Genomic DNA, 19820 nt, shown 5'->3' on the forward strand with positions numbered 1-19820 from the left:
ATAAAATTGGACGTAGTGCTAATTGTACCTTACTTTTGAATGTATTCCGCATAAGGCACATATTTCCGTGGCACTGTCATGAGTTTACCGGATGCTACAGCATGGGAGACGCCATTTCTAATATTAAACGTTCCCTTATTGGCTGACTTAAATAGGCGCGAAATCAACCAAGCTTTAAATAATATGAAAGATGGACTTGGCGCTTTTTGTAATAAACCGAGACTTAAAATATTTATTTTCGTAGGGTTTTGTCGCGTTTTGGAATTTATAGATCAATACATATTGTGTAAAATTATACAAAGAATATGTGCGTATTTTTTTCTCGATTTTGACCAAATGTGGACTTATTGCTTTTTGGAATTAGACACCTCAATTCACAAAAACCTTTGAAACCAAAAACAATGAACAATTCGAGCTGTGTCAGCTTATAATGTTGTGAGTTCCGGGTTCGAATCCCGGATCTGACAATAAAAATCACATGATGTTTTTCAATGTGAGTTTGGACCCAGAGTATGGGCCTATTAAGTTTAGCAAGTGACTAATATTCATTTCTCGTAAAAACAAAAATCTGTTGATATAATCTACAATCTGTGAAGGCTCATAATATGGTCTTCTTCTTAGGATCCGAAATGTTTACCGTTGGACAATAATTAAATGGTTTTATTTTTTGCTGTATACTAAAAAAAATTGTTTTGTATTAACGAGGTTTATTAGATAGAACAATAATATAGATTTATTTTGATGTCATTTTATTCAATTTATTCGTCGCTAAACACAATATAATTGAAATTTACCACTACAACCTAATATGTTAATTAATTAATTTAATAAGATTAGATTAATTAATTTAATAAGATAATTTAATAAGATTAATTTAATTAATTACAGGTTTAATACCCTATCTGGGTTGATAATTTTCTTGTTTTTACAGACGTTCATAGTAACAATCATGCAAAGAGTGTATGGCTCTATTAAATTTGATAATATTCTGAACTCCGAAATGCCACAGCAACACATGACAAATATATTATCTATGGCATGCCTCTTCAAACAACAACACTGCGTAAATTATGCTGTTCAAGAATTCAGAAGATTCCTAATTTCGTCAGAAGAGCGTTATCTGTAAGTTTATTTTAAACTATCGTTATTCTGTGACTAGCGCATGCACTATAATATTATACTAGTACTTGTGGTATATGCATATTATATACGCGACAATGTGTTTATCAACTTTTTTTCATGTTATTCCATTTCCATTTTTATAACCATTATAGGCCATTCTTTGTAGAATCCCATTGATTTTTCATTAATAAATGACCAATGAAATATGAAATATATGGATACTCTTTGCGGTTAACTGCATAAACTATTTTTACTGAGATATTCACAAAGACTTCCTTCCAGAATGTATAAAAAACTGGGCTATTTCGAACATATGACTTTTAAAAAATCAGTGAAATTTGCTTTCCATTGGTTTCTCACACTCTGAACATGTTTCAAAAACTCTCGTAATTTATGTATATACCAGGTTGGTGTTATTGTACCGTATTTCTATTAGTAAAACAATATAACAATAGATGGCAGATTTTACCGACTTTGCAACTATGTATCTTCTGATTTCAACTCAATATTTCTCCTGAAAGTAAGGGGAAGAGCTACAATTATTGGCCAGTTAAGGATTTTTTCAACTTTGTTAATTTTTTGTGGACAGATATCATTAGGAAGGTGAAATAAAAAAATATTATTTGTTAAATTGTTTATTTGTTAATAATAATCAATTATCAGAACATTTAAAAAAAAATATTTTACATCATAAAAAAAATAATCAAAAAAAAAGGCAGAAATCTACAATTATTGGCCACTTTTTTCAATTATTGGTCACCAAAATATGCAATTATTGGCCACCCCGAAATTGCTGTAATAACATTATTTAAACAAAAATTAAAAAACAGTTTATGTAATATTATGATCACACATCATTATTAAGTGTTCAATCAAGTACTTAATGCAACTTTATCGTCATTTTATTAGACATACGTAACATATTACTTAAAAATACAAAGAACACATTCACATTGAGTTACAGTGAGATAGGCATATTTAATTAAACACGTAGAGCTTGTTGGAAATTGATTTCAAAAATTCAAAAGAAATCTTATACCTAGCTAATAGAAGTTAACAAACATCTTGACATAGCATAAAGGATAAATGAGAATCATTGAAGTTTTCTCACAGTCGGAACAGCATACAAAACTTTTCAGTAGAGGATTTTTGCGGAAGGAATTTTAGTGTGCTTCTTGGTATTTCAAATCTTCTTGTTACTGAACGCAAAGACTCTTCACTATGGTCTTTCATATACTCTATTGCTTCTTTTATTCTTCAGTTCTTGACTATATTTTGATGCATTTTTATTCAGGAACAATCAAGAAAAAAGTTTCTATTATCGGCCATCAAAACTACAATTATGGGCCAGGTGGCCAACATTTATCTACGAATGTCGGAGAAATATAATAAAAACAAAGATGATTAATAATACTGTTAAAACACTATTCAACTAATAAAAATAAATGTAATACTTTACTAATTAGTCACATATTCTATTATTAGCAAGGCCGGCCGATAAAGGAAAATCGACATATTTTGGAATCAGTTATTGGCCACCATCATAATTTACCTACCCACCTATTTTTTCCAAAATATATGTCTAATGATGTATACATAAATCAAATGCATATATACTTGTCAATTGGATTAGCATTTTGTATGATATCAAATGTTTAACATACCTTTTAACAGAAGTCATGTCCTTGTACAATTTACAACAAATCGCACTTATTTCACGGTTTCGCTCAAACTGTCAGATACAAATGCGGTTTTGAGGTTGTTTTATAATGTTAAAAGTAACAATTATCTATTTTACCAACGGAGGAACAATTGATGAGATTTTTTAATAACTTAACAGATGGCAATGTTGATTTAATATCTTATAAAACTAGATTTTATCTGCAAGTGGCCAATAATTGAAGCTGGCCCATAATAGTAGCTCTTACCTATATAACTATATATTTAAAATCAATAATTAACACGGCATGGTAGATGAGTACTTCAAAGAACATTTTTAACAACCAAAATAAGATAATGCAGTTGACTAACTTAAAACTAAATACCCTTAAATAATGCATGTCTATTCCAGTGCACCCGAGTCAACCCGAGAGATTGTGTATTGCACTGCAGCAAGCAATGGAGGAAGGGCTGAATGGGAGTATCTATATACGGAATACAGACGTGCAATTCTTACGGGACAAGTCAACAGGGATGAGCAGCAGAGGCTAGCCAGAGCAATGGGATGCACCTCCGAATCTTGGCTACTGACAAAGTAAAATTTAATTTATAACTAAGTCAAACCACTTGTCTCTAATAGATTTTATTATTATCTAATTAAAATATTACATTGGAACACATTTTCTCAATGACGTGAAGTGTCTCCTCACAAACTGTCCACTCACAAACTCAAGTTAAAATTGTAATTGAATAAAATTAATACGAACGTGACGCACAGTAGAACCTCAATTATTATCCGGATTAATTGGGATAAATAGTACTCTGAATAATGATTAATAATTTAAACTGTCGAAAATAATTTTTAACCTCTTTTAGTTCCTTAACACTATACGGTCCGCGAATTTTCGCGAAGAACCTACGCCAATATCCGGTATTTTTTAATGAAAATCAACAAATTTCGATCGCGAAGTTAAAAATGATATAACTTTTGAACCTATTGATATATTTCAATAAAATTTTCAGAAAATACTTAAAATATATCAATGCATCAAATTGTGTCATTTATTTAACACTTGTCAACCTCTGGCCCGCGTTCCATAAAGGTAAAGTATATAATTTGTAAATTTTCGTAAATTGTTTATTATATGTTATTAGATTAGTTCAATTTGTTAAATATAATGTAAAGGAAACAGCCTATTGATATAAAGCAATCACAATATATTATTTTTTAATTAAAAAATGTAATAAAATATTCAAATACAAAATGTTTTACACCGCTATAGAATACGTATCAATTCATTTTTAGCCCTACTACTCATATCTCTGATTATCAAATATAATAAAATAACAAAGACTTCACACAAACTGTGAAGTGTTTAAAAATAAATGCACATTCATTCCCGAACGAACACTAATCTGATTTATTGGTTTTATGGCCGAGGCAGTGCAGTGGCGTGCATATTTTCGAGTAAATTCAAATAAATAAAATGCACGCATATACATTCCCACCGTTTATTACAATTTGGTATTATTGTAGGAATCGAGACAATCCAATAACAGTGCAGAGGCGTGCGTAAAAAAATCATATAACAAAATCTATGAGCAATAGAATTGTAAAACAAACATCTACATTCCACAAAAATATTTGAATCAACACTCAATCTTATGGATACCTTTAGATAACTGGCTAGGCACGAAATAATTATTATCACACTAAAGCTGAAATTATTTGAAATAGTTTATAAAACTATGAATGTAAAATGAACTAACAACTAATACACTTTTTTTTTAAATTATACGAAGAAAACCAATTACCAATATGTAGATGTAGAGGTACTTTACACTCTTTGGACATGTAAATAGTTTCTTTTCGAAGTTTATGTGAGGAACACACTTTACACTTTCTTCTTAAACGTTTATTAGTTGCGGAAATCCACGGAAATATTTGATTGTGATTGAAAATTACACTAAAATCTCCGATATCTTCAGTCACTGGGAATATCTGACATACAATCCGCATAGTTTTCCTCTGTTTAAAAACGAATGGTCCTCCATTTTAAAAAGTTTTTTTGGAGATAAAACTAATAAAAAATATATATCCTAGCTGAAATATACTTAGATTAATTATTTTTTCAATGAAATTAGTGCAATATAAATAATAATAGCTATTATTTATGCAGTTACACAAGCAATAATCTCCCGAAAAAAGCGAACGAAAATGACAACGCGATACAAGTTCACATTTATAACTATTCTCATTTTCAAGTTAAGATTTCTATCATGGATGATGAAGCATGGTGGGTGGATGTTTCATGGGTAATAAACCATTAATGACAAATTATCTAATAGGATGCAATTTCATAGCGAAAAATCGCGTTCATTTAAAAAAAAAGAATGCAGGTTCATAAATGGGTGACTACCACTGAAAAGGGTCGACAATTAAATTTCGAAGTTGAAGTGACGACACTGGAATATAACATTGAGTGTTTATTACCGTTTTTGTTTACGTCTCGTGATTCAGCCATCTAGAAATGGGCTTGTAACTAATAAAAAAAATGGTATAGGTACAAAAAAAATACTGAATGGTATTACGTCCGCCATCTCTGTAAAAACCCCGAAATATTTTTTTTCCATCATGCTTTTACTTCTTGCACATGTCATTCAACCATCTGTCGATAGATCTTGCAACCAAATATTAAATTTCATATTTATTTTTCACAGTAAAGATATGCCTATGTGAGGACGCCACGTAGGCGTCACCGGATCGTAACGTTCGGCTTGCAAAGGACGCCAATGTGGCGTGACCGGACCGTAAAGTGTTAATAACCTTTTTACATTGCATATTTATAAGTAAATATTACAAGTAAAAACTTTAGGTTTAAACTGCTTTACGCAATAATAATAGAAGTGTGTGTTGCTTACTAGCTTTTTTTTGTTTTCAGGTCTTTGGGACTGATACTACAACATGACTCATATCTGACCACTGAAGACGGAATATTACTTTTTATGTCTGTGAGTAACAATAATATTGGGCATCGCACTGCAGTGAACTTTATCCGAGAAAAATGGAGGGATTTATTGGAATAGTAAGTAAATAATCTACCTACCTAATTGAAATAAGTATTTATTTCAACACAAAATAAATATATATCATCAGCAACATATCAGCCAAACTTTATGAGCTCGTCTATCCAGGTCCAGTGGATTTTATGGCATCCCTGTGGGTATTTAGAACCCTTTAGGTACCACTGTATGACAGCATTTATCCAGCAGTTGTTCACTCGCCGAGTGACATGTCTACCCCATTGCCATCTGCTTAACGACCTGTGGTTAACAATCATTGGTTTCTTTTGTGATCTTTACGCGTTATGCCCAACATGCACCTTTCCATGCTACGTTGCGCTACTCATAATTTTTGGATTTCTCTTACATTAAGAGTCCATATTTCACATGCATAAGTGAGCACTGGCAGCACACATTGAATGGACACTACGCTTCAGACACAATGATAGGTCACTTTTGAAGATACTATTCAGGCGCCCAATTGCACTCCATGCCAGTTTGGTTCTGCAAGCAATCTCATCATATATACCACCATTGATATCTGTTGTCCAGGATAGACATACTTGCTGACTCGCTCGATTTGAGTGCCATTGATAAGGATAGCTTTTAATTCAGCCAAGCAGTTTATTATTACTTTGGTCTTTGAGACATTTATCTTTAAACCTGCTTTGCGACTTTCATTTGCAACCTCCTGCATCCTGTTCTGAAGTTCTTCTGGATTGTTTCCAAAGACAACAATGTCGCCTGCAAAACGCAGGCGATTGAGGTATTCGCAGTTAATGACGATTCCACTATTCTCCCAGCCAAGTCGCCTGAATAGATCTTCCAGATAAGCTGTGAATCGGAGCAGCACAATGGATCATATACAGGCTGTCAGAGAAGTTATAGAATGACATCAAGAATATAGACTATGTACCACTCTACTTGGGTTTCATTGATTATGTAAAGGCATTCGATTCTATCAAAAAATCCTCAATTATAGACAGACGCCTTGTACAACCAAAGAACCTCTAGGCGCGCGCTATATTAACACCTTAAATAGCATATCAACTGCTTAATCTGCAAACCGGCTAACTCCATTTTGTGCAAATTGTTCAGGAAGGAGAAAAAACTTCATAATTTAACTATCGAGTGGAATTTAACAAGAGTACTTACTACTGGAGTATTTGGCCATTAGATATAATTAACGTGCTATTTATATGTGGTAATTACACTATTTTAAATTTAAATTAAATTTATATAACAACCAGAGTTATTCCATTTACTATATTGGAAATTTGGCACCTGCAGTTAGCTGTTTTGTGTGAAGATCGATATCGCATTTATAGGTTTAGGAGTTTGAAATTTTGTGTGTGCATAGAAAACATGATTTATAACAAAATGCCGTCAAAATCTCATTTTTGGTCAAAAGTGCAGTTGGCTGGTTTGCAGTTAAGCAGTTGATATACAGTGGTGCAACAGCCAGTGTGCTTCATAAGCCAAGCCGTCTTGCAAGTTTCCTATTAGCCCAAGATCTCGCCGAAATACAACAGATAATCTTTCCGGCTATTTATTATTTTCTTGTAATTGTGTTTTCTCTGTATGCCGTTTGACTTCCACTTAATTGCCATGGATGTTAGGAATAATATAGCAGTGCCTCTCAAACTGGCGGGCCGTGGAGCTCCTGCCAGGGAGCCGTGAAATATTTCAGTATTTGCAAAAACAAAAATCATAACGTGATTAATGGATGATACCTGATACAAATCAATCAAAATCTCGAGGTTGAATTTTTACACAATCACAATATTGTACTTATCCGATACGGATAAGAATTGTAGATCTTAGTAATAAACTTCGCCTCTTTCTTCATGACAAAAAATCAGATCTTTCTTCCCACTTTAGTGATGAAAAATGGATGTGTTTAGCTTCATATTTGGCAGATTAATACCTAAATTAATTGAATCTTTCTCTTCAGGGAAAGATATCAACATTTTAATTCTGAATATCGAACTACAAGTTTTCTAAAAAACTTTCTTCGTGGTCAAAATGTATTAATCAAGGATGCACTGACATGTTTCATGCTTGAATGAGAGTGTCTTACCACCAATGAAATATCATTCTCGACTCCAAATAAAAGCAATCATTATTTATAGGATGTTTATCACACTTGAATGGTCAAAGACAGAGCTTATAATTAGTATCTTTAGAATTATCTTGAAATGTGTTAATCTTGCCCATTTTTTGAATAATAAAATGCCTAATTCTTGTCAAATTTGGGATCACAGAGATTATCAATATAATTTTTTATCGTAATTATTTCACTATAATAATGTCGATATAAATTATACTGATAGTTTTATAAATGCGTTTAAAAATTAATAAATGTAAAAAATTTTAACACCACTGCACATTTATGTACTGAAATATGACTATATTCTAAAACATTAGAGCGAGAGGTTTAAAAGAATACTATTTTATGTAATAAAAATACATTATGCAGTCATCAAATGTTTAAAATAAATATAAAGGATAATAAGGCTTCAAAATTATATAAATAGATTATCTACAACGTTTAAGGTATGTCCAGGATCATGCTTTGAAAATAGAAAAAAAACTCCATGTTGACCCACGCTGAGCACTTCTGCCCTTAACCCTTTCAAAGCGTCAAGAATACCGCTTTAATACAATAGAGCGCGTCATGATTTCAAGTATTGATAAATCACAATAAATGTCAGTCAAACATGTACAAATACAGTCATCAAAAATATTTTAAGTGTTCAACGGTGATTATGAATAGTCGTAATATTTTTAACGATCTTAAAAATAAACATTTGTGCCCTGATTATGATAAAGAATGACGAACAAGCCGCGTTATACAAAAAGCGTGTGACTTACGTTTCAGTCGCCATTTTGTTGACGTGTCGGCTCCGGACAAGTGCGTCGATGACAGAATTATGTTTAAAACTTCAGAGTTAATGCAACCGTAATCCCAGACCACTTAATAAATTATGAGAAATCCTTTTTTACACCCCATTTGATAATATTAATGGTTTATTTTGATAACATGACAATACACTATTCACTAAACAGAACACATAATCCACATAGTTTCAAATGTTATTAATTTATAAATTTCAACATCGTCTGATATGTAGGTAGGTCATTTTAGTATTTTTGAAACACTTAAATATTTTAATAGTTCACCTTTTCATGGTATTCTCTAAAGCACGGATACACGCATAATGGCACGTTACACTCGGAACACATGTATCTGGAATATTTTTTGGTTTTCGGCTTTTTTTTTGTATTCGCACAAAGATGACAAACTCTGCAAGGATTTATCCGTTTATTTGCGGGAGGAATTATGTCCGGCATATGCTTTGCCATCGTTCTAGCTGATAAGCGCAGTGGATGGTCGACGGGTTGCTGTGCGCGGGATGTGGCTGGAACTTGATATTTTTCAAATATTTGCCTGATTACTTTTAACTGAAAATTAGCTAGACCTGTTTTTTTGCCTGTGATAGTACTAAACAGAATATATGAATTTAATAAAAACAGATCTATGATATGGAAAGCCACCTTTTTGTACCATTTTATTGATTTTCGCATACAACTTAGTGTACTTAACATCATATCAGCTTTATCTACAGATCCCATACATTTATTATATTGGATAACACATGTAGGTTTCAGTATAGGCTCTCCGGTCTGCCTATTGAATTTTCCTGTGGGTGTAAATGAATCATTGTGCAATGTAGTCAACATATGGACTTCGCGCCGGTCGTGCCATTTTATAGCCAATAGCGAGCTACTATTTTTTGACTCCACTTCTCCTTTCTTGAGCTTCCTAAATGTTGGCATATTTCTTCGATTTTTTCGGACTGTTCCGCAAGCATTTGTTTTTTTTTCGTGAAGATGTTTAAATAAGTCTGGGCTTGAATACCAGTTGTCAGTCCACATAGTATGACCTTTACCGAAATATTCGTTCATTAATGTCGTTACCACAGCTCCCGAAATGCCAAGTCCCTGCTCATCGACAATATCTGTTCCTTCCCCGCAATATATTATGAAATCTAATATATAACCAGTCATCACATCGCAAAGAACGAACATTTTTATGCCGAAACGGTGGCGTTTTGAAGGAATGTACTGTTTAAACAGCAATCTACCTTTGAAAACAATTATGCTTTCGTCGATACATAAGTTCTCGTGCGGCATCATTGTTTTTTTGAATATTTCTCGGCAATGGTCGATCAGAATTTTAATTTTATGTAATTTATCTCCAGGAATTTGAGTATTGGGATCCGAAAAGTGCAACATCCTCAAAAGCAAAGTATATCTGTCTCTTGGCATTACTTTCCCGAACATTTGGCTGGATAAGAGTGGATCGGTTGACCAATGTTCCTCTATTGTGATGTGACGATTTCTAGTCATCAACATACTTACAGCAAAAAAAATGTACATTTCTGGGACGTCTGTGTTGACCCACTTATGCATTCGTGATTTCGGCGATGGTTCTTGTGTTCTAATGTCTTCTGTATAATAGTTATTTGTTTCGATTACGATTCTGTCCATTATATTTGAATTCAAAAAATGCTCAAAAAATTCTATTTCTTTAGAGCTATCTGATAAATTTGTGTGCGGGCTGACTCCAGAAAAGAAATCATCAAATTCGTGAACAACTGGTATGAAAGGTCCAGTAGTCCACGAAGACAGATCGTCAACATTACGATTTACATTTAAATTAGAGGCGGCGGCAGCAGCACTTTCTGATGGGGCACTGGAAGTATCTGAATCATCGTAGTACTCATTTTCACTCAATTCATAATCTGAATCAGGATCATGAATTGCTTCTCCCATTTCATCGCTCAAATTACCAGGGATATCCATTTTAAAATAATGACAAAATATCGACCACACACAATATGCTATCACAAAATGTTTTTAATTTTTCCGATACAGAAATTTTCAATTGTGTGAAAATGTTTATTTACTTAACATATCTTTTCTTTATAAATGACTGATAACTAAGGTAAATAAACAACTTTTGTCCGTTTTACCTATTAGTATAATCGGAAAATAGTATTTAAAAATGTTAATCAACAATAAACAAAGAGAAATATTGAATCGCGGACTCTTATATTTAAATTACACCTTGTTCAAATTATTTTCCGAAACTATTAACTCGCGGATAATATACTAGCAGGTAGACGAATGAATGCAATCTCAAAAAGCATTCCTTTTGTAAAATGTTTTGTAAATTCACTTTGATCAATGTAACTTTCTCATATTCTATATAACAGTTTATGCACCAAATAGTTTTTCAATCACTAAAAAACAATATAACATATTATATCGCGAATTCGTATCGCTACAAACGCGTCAGTCAAATATCTTCGGCGCACATGCACTAAGAAGCGATAAGACACTATATACCCGGCAAGTTTGAATTGGCCCGATGACTGATATTTTTTTATCCAAGACACGCTCCCGAAAAATATTTATTTAAATTAGATAGAACAAAAGTTTAGGCTATTCATTGACATATGTCAAGAGAAGGATGATTTCTGAATAAATTAAATCAATATTAGATTTTTTCGCGCCTGGCCGAAAGCAGTACTAGGCAAACGAAAATCGAAATGACTTTAGTCAGCTGACGTGCGGATGACTTGCGCGTATAGGCTGACTAAAGTCAGTTGCCGCGTTAGAAAGGTTAAGGTTTCAAAAGATATCTAAATTTTATTCAATTAAATATTTGGAACAGGCTTAACTTTTTATTATTTTGTGTAACAATGTTGTCGGGTACTTCTTTCATAATAACTTTTTTTCAATTTCAGTTATGGCATCCCAACAATAATATACAAAATGGTTTACAGCACTATCACCTACATTAACACTCCTTATGAGCTACAAGAGGTACTATATTTATTTATCGTATTTTTTTTATAAATCTATGCAATACTAAATAATCTTTTTTTTAGAAAATAGATGTGTACCTGCAACTTTATAAGCAAATACTTTTCATTGCAGATGTAATATATTTTATTATCAATCACAAATTATGAGTTGATTACAAAATGTCTCTTTGAAATTAACATTTTAGTATTACTAGTGTACCTACTATGTTTAACGTTATAAATTTACACATACACTCAATTTTCTTTCAGTTGAAAAAGTTGATCAGTGAAATAAAGAAAGTGACCATGGAAGAAAGTGTTATCTTGGATCAAGCAATCGAAATAGCTGAGAATAATATAAAGTGGATGGCGAAGAATTATCCAGTCGTCACTCAATGGGTTCAAGAATTCAATATCGATTTTGGACTTGTTGCAAAAAAAGCTGAATAAACAAATTGCATCAAACCATTAATTTTTTTAAATAATTTCTGGATTGTATTCGTCTGAGCTGCAGCCACTTTCCCAATTTCAGAATATATGTTGTCGTAATTGTATAAAGAACATTTGGTAATAAATGATTTTGTAAAATATAATAATGTTTGTAATATTCATCTGCTTATTGTCTTCAGTAATATTTCTCCGGGTATCAATTGAAATTATTTGAACAGTATATGATTGCCCTTAAGAAATAAATGAGATGGCTAGCTATGGATAGGTACATTGACAGAGCATAAGTCTATTAATTAAAGTAATAGACTGGTATTTGGAGAAATGTAAAAATGCGCTTTATTGTAATATTAAGATTTTTTTTATTGATTTTTCTCTAAAAATTTTCATCGGTACCATTTTAATTTGTAATTGTAATATATATTTTTAGGACATAAGTAATTTCACTTTTTCTGTAAGCAAATCGCACCGTGAGTGTAAAACCAAGACATGTGCAAATATTTCAATTTCGAGATTAAATGCGAAACAACTGCAAAAGTCGTGAACTTGATAATGTGAAAGTGAAGTTACTGAAAGAACATGCAATATAATGTAGATATAAACCGAATATTATGGCTTTTTTTTAGAAACCCTATCTGTCATAATAAAACGAAGACTTCAAACCCTAATATCTTCAAAATATGTTTTTTGCACATGTCTTGGTTTTACACTCACGGTGCGAAATGTTCGATTTTTCAACTTTTATAAAAAAGAAATCTGTGAACAAACCTCCACTCTGTGGAATCCCATATTTTATTATAATTGGAGATAGTCAAATTATTATTTGATGTTATTTTAAACAATTTAAATATAAAATCAACTTTTTGACATGCTATCTAGATTCATATTACTTCATTTTTATTTTGTTTAATGTTTTTTCATGGATATTCTTTTTCACACTTGTAATTTATTAATGAACTACGTTTTAATGGTTTTTCAGAATATTTTTTTTGTTAATTTATGATATTTGAATTTGCAATGTTGAAATCTGTTGCATACATCTTCAGGATGACAACGTTGGATTTATTGTAGCCCGAAACAGCTGATTATTAGCTGAAAATTATGCAAATATTGTAGAATTACATATTTAAAAAAAAGTTTTAAACCATTTTTTTAATCCTAAGTTTGTTTTTACATTTTTTAAAAGCTCTGAGCTCATTCCTCTTTAATTGGTTTTTATTATTAAAAAATATATGATTTTCAACTTATCATATTTTAATGATTAATAATTATGTACATAAATATGTAATGCAGTGGAACCCCAATTTTATGTGCCCAGAATTCACATCATTCATTAATCACGGGAGTCGGGGGCATAGAACGATTATTTGTATCCATTATTGTTAAATTAAAAAGCTGATTCACATACAATAAAACCTTGTTAATGAAGGCAATAAAAATAATCCTGACATTTTATAACCTACTGACACACACAGCGGTATGTCATCAAAGGCACAACTGCACTCCACTCAAAGAAAAAACAATAACTCACATGTTTCAGGCTGTAGGTATTGTTGATTGTTTATTGGATTTTCACATAGTTTTACTAGAGAACCAATTCCAAACAATTGTGTTGACAAATTGGAAAAATAAAAAATATTTCGTATTTTTCTATAATTCTAGCTACTCGGTAACTTCAAGTTATGGATTAATGACACATGGTATTTGCACAGAGTTTAATTTGAAAGAATTGTTTCGGAACTTTGGTAGGCACATCTATGATTGGAAACGAAATTAATGAAATCCAAAAAAAATTTTCTTTTCAAAATTTTAATATTTTTCCCCCATACATTTCGTAATTTGAATTTTTTTCGATTTTCGGTCTTATGGAATCCATATTAACGAGGTTTTACTGTAATAAGCATGTGGATCCAAAACGAATTAAGATAAAAGATAATAAATATTTTTTCTTTTCTTGTTATATATGTTACGCCGAATGTGTGAAATTGCGTATTACATAAAATTGGCAAAATTTTGTCTATGTCATGAAAAATGCAAGCCCGTTGCGCTATAGTAGATAGTAGCGCTATGGTGGTGTTTTTTGCAACTAAACCAAATATGTCAAATGCTCATGCATTGGTCAAAATAGATGGTCGCGCTCTGGTGGTGTTTTTTGCAACTAATCAAACTAACCAAATATGTCAAACGGCATTGATTATATAAAAATATACCAATCAATAACTACAATGACATTCATATTCATTTACTATGCCCAAAAAAAATTAAGAACTATAATATGATAACGGAAGAATTTTATTAAAAGGTATTTTCGCGATTTGATTCGTGCTTGGGTCTCGGGCAATGGTCGATTGTTTTTGATGGTATGATTTGATAGTTTGTTGAGACTATCTATGTTAGCTAACCTCAAAATGAACATTCAGTTGAATTCAGAATTAAAAAACCTAACCTAACCTAATAATAATAATAATAATGTATAATGTCCAATTATAACTAATAAAACCATCCGTATTAAATTTACTTTTTCTACTGTCATGTTGACATTAGAAATGTCATTGTTAGAAATGACAATTCCATACCCTGCAAAAATTCACACACTAGGCAGATAAATTGCCTAATTCATGAATAATGCAAGCCCGTTGTCTTATTCATGAATTAGGCAAAATATTGCCGATTTCGTGTAATATGCAATTTCACACATTCGGTGTAACATATACAACATGGATGGAACATTAAATACAAGTAACCCACTCTTATGGATGGGTTTATGTGGGAGAGTTTGTTTTCAATTAACGTCGCCGTAGGATTGGTTTGTCCAAAGCGACAATATGTGAAATGTTCAGGAGACGAAAAACAAAGTTCATTCATTACCTTCTATTTCAATGCTTCAAGATCTTTCATGTCTATTTATTTTACATAGTGACAGATACATTATATTAAGAGCCCATTATTAAAAGAATAATCCAGCGATATTACTGGTTTAATAAGAACAATTTGTATTTTTTTAACAGTGGATACTGTACTTTAGCAATGATTGCTATGAATTGTGAAGATTGAAAATTCCAAACTTTAAATGTGAGTCGCATAAACTACAGAGTGGCAAAAAACAGTTATCCAGAAAATATTAAAATATGATTTCTATACACATCATGTTATAATTAATATGTTCTACAGTTCTTCGATTTTTAAATCAGGCACTCCTTGCGATCTAAATTATAGATTTTATTTCAGACTGGTGCCATTTCTCATTGACCTACTTGCAATTAAAATTTTCAATATCCCTCTATTAACATTTTTCAGTTCCTCCAAAAACCGTAAAACTGAGGTTTCACTGTGTATTAGTTTTAAATAAAAATTGTAAATGTATGTTATATTTAAGGATTATGTATCGTTTGGAGATGCAATTCACCACAGGTATGATTAATAGGTAGGTATATGTAACAAAAATTGATCAGTTCATTTTCTACTGACTAGTGAAGAAAGAGTGGAATGATTTTGCTATTTAAATAAAAACTATTCTTTCATACGTTATTGAAATCATCTTGATTTGAAAACGCTCATTTATGTATCTAAGAATACTGGTATATATATATTTTTTAAACAATACCTAATAATTTTTTTTATCTTCACAATTTTCATTTGTTTGTTTTATATGATTGAATAATTAATTAAACATGACAAAAATTCTTTTTATTTATGTTTATAATTATAATATAATACTTAATAATTTCTATCAATATCTTGTTGCACCGGTTACATGTCAATTGTAATTGTAATTGCAGATCAAAACTGTTTCACAATCTTCTGCGCACCATATCACATCTAGTATGAACTAAATGTGATGTGATACGTATTAACGATGTATAAGGTAATATTATTAAATCACATTATGTGACAATATATTTCTATTTTATTAATAAATGTACCATTACTATTATTGTCATGTTATGCTTAATAGCTTGCTTGGTTGACCTAAAAACATTTATATTTCAGTTAACTTATAAACCAGAAATACAAATACTATTGATACAAGAGTTTCTCAATACAGGAACACATAATAAATTGCAATAAACCAATTTTTCTGTTAATTTTAAGGACATCCACAGATGGAAACCGCAAAAAAGTGTATAAAACGCTTTTGTACTTACTGAAAATATATTTCCATGAATAAAAAAAATCTTATATTTAACATTTTAAAAATACATGTGATTTCCTCTTTGTCTAGCCTCTAAAATACAATGTATTCACTGACGAAAAAACATTGTTACATTAAAAATAGTTGGTAAATTTGTGTTTCAAAATTTTGATTTGACACTATTTTTGTGTGTTCACATTTAGTATTTGTATTTCCAAAGATTTATATGAAAACGATATGAATATTATATTATATATACGATCATGTTAACTTCCTGTATTTTTCACTTGTATAGGATGTGATTGAGCCTTCACATTGCAGATTTTTGAAATAGCAAAAGCCTATGATTAAATTTAATTCCATCATAGCATGTAATTATTTGCTTAAGTTATCACTATTCTTGGAAAATTTTGGAAAGATTTTATAAGACTGAACTTCACTTAGTTATTTGAAAAAATAAAACTCTTATGTTAAAGATTAAAATTTAATTAAGATTAGTGAAATAGAAGAAAGACTTTAAACAATGCTAATCTAGTTTACTAGTGAAATATTTCGTCATGGAAATATTTATCACACTATTCATTTTATCAAATATAACAAACAAAATAAATAAATTTAATATTCCACGAATTCATAGCCTACAATAAGACATAGGTGAAATATCACTAAGTGTCATCCATATTGTAAAATGTTGATGAAAATGTAATGTCTAAATATAAATCCACTTTCTGATAGAAAAAATATTTGTAAGAACATTATACTTACTGAAATCAATGATTTTCAAAGAATAACATCAGTTTTAATGAATGGGGGGGACTTGAAATGTGATGGTAATTTGTTGACAAAAACCTATTAAAAGTGATTGACTAAATATTTGGGCAGTTAACTAAAATCAATGAAATCCATAATATGCTTTAATACTTTTTTATATTCTCCTTATGTTGAGTCATATTAGGTGAAAATAATCCCTTACCTGGAAAAAAGCTTCTTCAAGGAGTTCGGCCACCATCGGGGCGATTTTTACCTTATTGTAGGGAAGGAAAAAAGTAAACTTATTGATGTGATTGTTTCAGGACACCAATTCACTGCATCCCACTGTTATACTTTTTTTTAAATGGATGGTTGTTTTCTAATGTGTGGTAGGGTGGTGTGGTAGCACTTAAGCAAACTAGTGCTATAGTACATATTTTACAAAACCTCCAATTTATTGTAATGTTTCCAGGTTGTATTTTAATATGACTGAATATTGAAAAGAAGTTTCATCAGATATCAAACTAAATATAGTAGCAAATTATACTCTTAATTTGCTAAATCAGGAGATTATGAATCTGTAATAACCTCAAATTTTAGGTCCGCCGTTTCATTTACTGAAATGTAGTGATACATTGCTTCTGTTAATATTAGAATGTGAAAATTTTATGCTAAAGGGAAAGGCTGTGTGAAATTTTCAATTTCACTCGGAGTGCGATATCGTGCTCTGCTGGTTTGTTTTAAATGCTTGTTAATTACTTAGCATTGTCCAATTGCTTTATTTTGTATTTTTTTTCTTCTATGTAGTTATAAAACTGCCGTAAGTATTAAAATATTGATTGAATAGCTAGGTATTTTGTTAATTTATAATGACATACATACAGTAAGTTTGGCAACGAAATTAAATATAGGAATAACTGCTTTCATGGAACATGGAATTTAGTGAGATATTATATAATTATTTTAAACTGGCGTCTTCTTGTCTAAGCCTTGATGCATTTTTTAAACTTATGTGTGGATATTAATAGAGTATTAGTACCGAGGTATATCATCGAAATGATTTGTCGGGTATGTATCGATATACATATGCAAGTATCATGTCGGAAGATTGATACCCAAATCCATGTATGGTAGAAAACTTACGTTATAAGGAATGATTTATATACCAGGTGAAATATTTAGGTAGAGGAAGGACAGATTCTTTTAGTATTATGGCCACTACAAAATCACTTGGGAACCATTGACGAACCAACACTTATATGAGTCGCCTGCACTGCCAGAAGAATCTGACGCCATTCTACATAAATATTTATAAACGTGTGCCATAACATATAAGCTATGTCATCCTTTTAGATATTAATGTAATGAGCTGCATACAAATATATTTCTTAATGTTTTGTTCCTATGATTTTTAATGATTTAATAAATATTTTTATAGAACTTGATGATTTTGTTTTATTTATCTCCATTTATTGCAATCAACATTGTCGTCTGTTGAAGCTTGCCCAGATGGCGCAATTTAGCCGTCCACATGCACTCGCGCCGTATCACCTCGCATGAGCACAACGCAAGCACTCACCAGACTCGAGTATGCGCGAGTTGAGGTACTATGGTGGTATTTGTTGCACCCAGTAACTACGCGATTCGTCAACGTGTGGGTGTGTTGTCAGGCATGGACTTTTTTTTGTAAATTAGAGCGTAAAAAGCACAATACAGTAAAACCTCATTATTATGAATACCAAGGGACCGAAAATTGAAAAGAAATTCGAATTATGAAATATGTATGGGGGAAAAGTATTATAAATTTTGAAAAAAATTTTTTTTTGATTTTCATTAATATTGTTTACAATAGATGTGCCTACTAAATTTCCGGTTCCGTGTGTGTTAATGGGTCATAAAATATCAGGACTATTTTTATTACCTTCTTAAAATAGGTAATTTATCATGTTTTAAGAAAAGCCTGTCACAATTTTCAATGACTGGCTCATGAAATAGTGTACTTTTTTACGATTTATTGAATATTTTTATATGCCAGAACTCCGAATTACGAAATAGGTATTTTATATGAAAATAATGTTCAAGGGACTTTCGTGTTCTTATTAATGAGGTTTTACTCTATATAGGCGAAGCACATAAGATGTGATGTGTCTAGCACCATCTGGGCAAGCTCTTAGGCGCTACATCCCAGGGTTGGATTTTTCCAATCATTCCACGGTATCTTATTCTTCGCCAGTCCTCTCGTTTCTAGGCTCCTATCTTTCGCATTGGACATTGCACCTCATTCTTGGCCTCCCTTTAGGGTGATTCTGTGATTTATCCACATGCTTCGGATCTTTGTTTCAGGGTGTAGTTTGCCTTCGAAATCTTAAAATTTCTGACATTGAAAGAGAAACTCATATCTATGAAATAATCGGGGATGGCAACTATTCGAGAAGATTCAATGCTGAGGTCTTATCAGGTCTGGACACAAATTCCAGTTATTTTCAATAAATAGAAAGAAACTGCACTGGTCAGGTCAGGAAAAAGGTGATGCCAACTCATCAAAAAGTAAAGATATGAGCGTAGTAAGATTCTAGTACGTTTTCAACATATTTTAAGTAAACAATAAAAGTGATTTATCTCTTCAAATGCCAATAATATCTCGAAATTTACTTAAACATGGTTTACGCCCGAGCACCTCAAGTAGCCACCAAAAGTTCCGTTATGTTTGGCTTTCATGGGACAATACAGGGCGCAATCTGTGTAGTATTAAAAAAAATACAGTTATAATA

At 31.4% G+C, this 19820-nt stretch overlaps 1 protein-coding gene across 2 annotated transcripts in view; it reads left to right on the forward strand.

Annotated features, from left to right (window-relative positions):
* Window positions 1-12307, forward strand: part of LOC147079769 (aminopeptidase N-like) — a 141350-nt gene extending 129043 nt beyond the window's left edge. For both annotated transcript variants that reach the window (XM_085944111.1, XM_085944119.1), the window contains 5 exons: window positions 932-1122; window positions 3194-3376; window positions 5724-5867; window positions 11661-11739; window positions 11991-12307. In XM_085944111.1, coding sequence (XP_085800237.1) covers window positions 932-1122; window positions 3194-3376; window positions 5724-5867; window positions 11661-11739; window positions 11991-12170 — 777 coding nt within the window. In that variant the 3' untranslated portion in view covers window positions 12171-12307. The remainder of the gene's footprint in view (window positions 1-931; window positions 1123-3193; window positions 3377-5723; window positions 5868-11660; window positions 11740-11990) is intronic.
* The last annotated feature ends 7513 nt before the right edge of the window (window positions 12308-19820 follow it).

The sequence above is a fragment of the Rhyacophila brunnea genome, unplaced genomic scaffold (assembly GCF_057557595.1).
Source record: "Rhyacophila brunnea isolate RB1 unplaced genomic scaffold, BYU_Rbru_1.0 scaffold_1, whole genome shotgun sequence".
Classification (NCBI taxonomy): domain Eukaryota; kingdom Metazoa; phylum Arthropoda; class Insecta; order Trichoptera; family Rhyacophilidae; genus Rhyacophila; species Rhyacophila brunnea.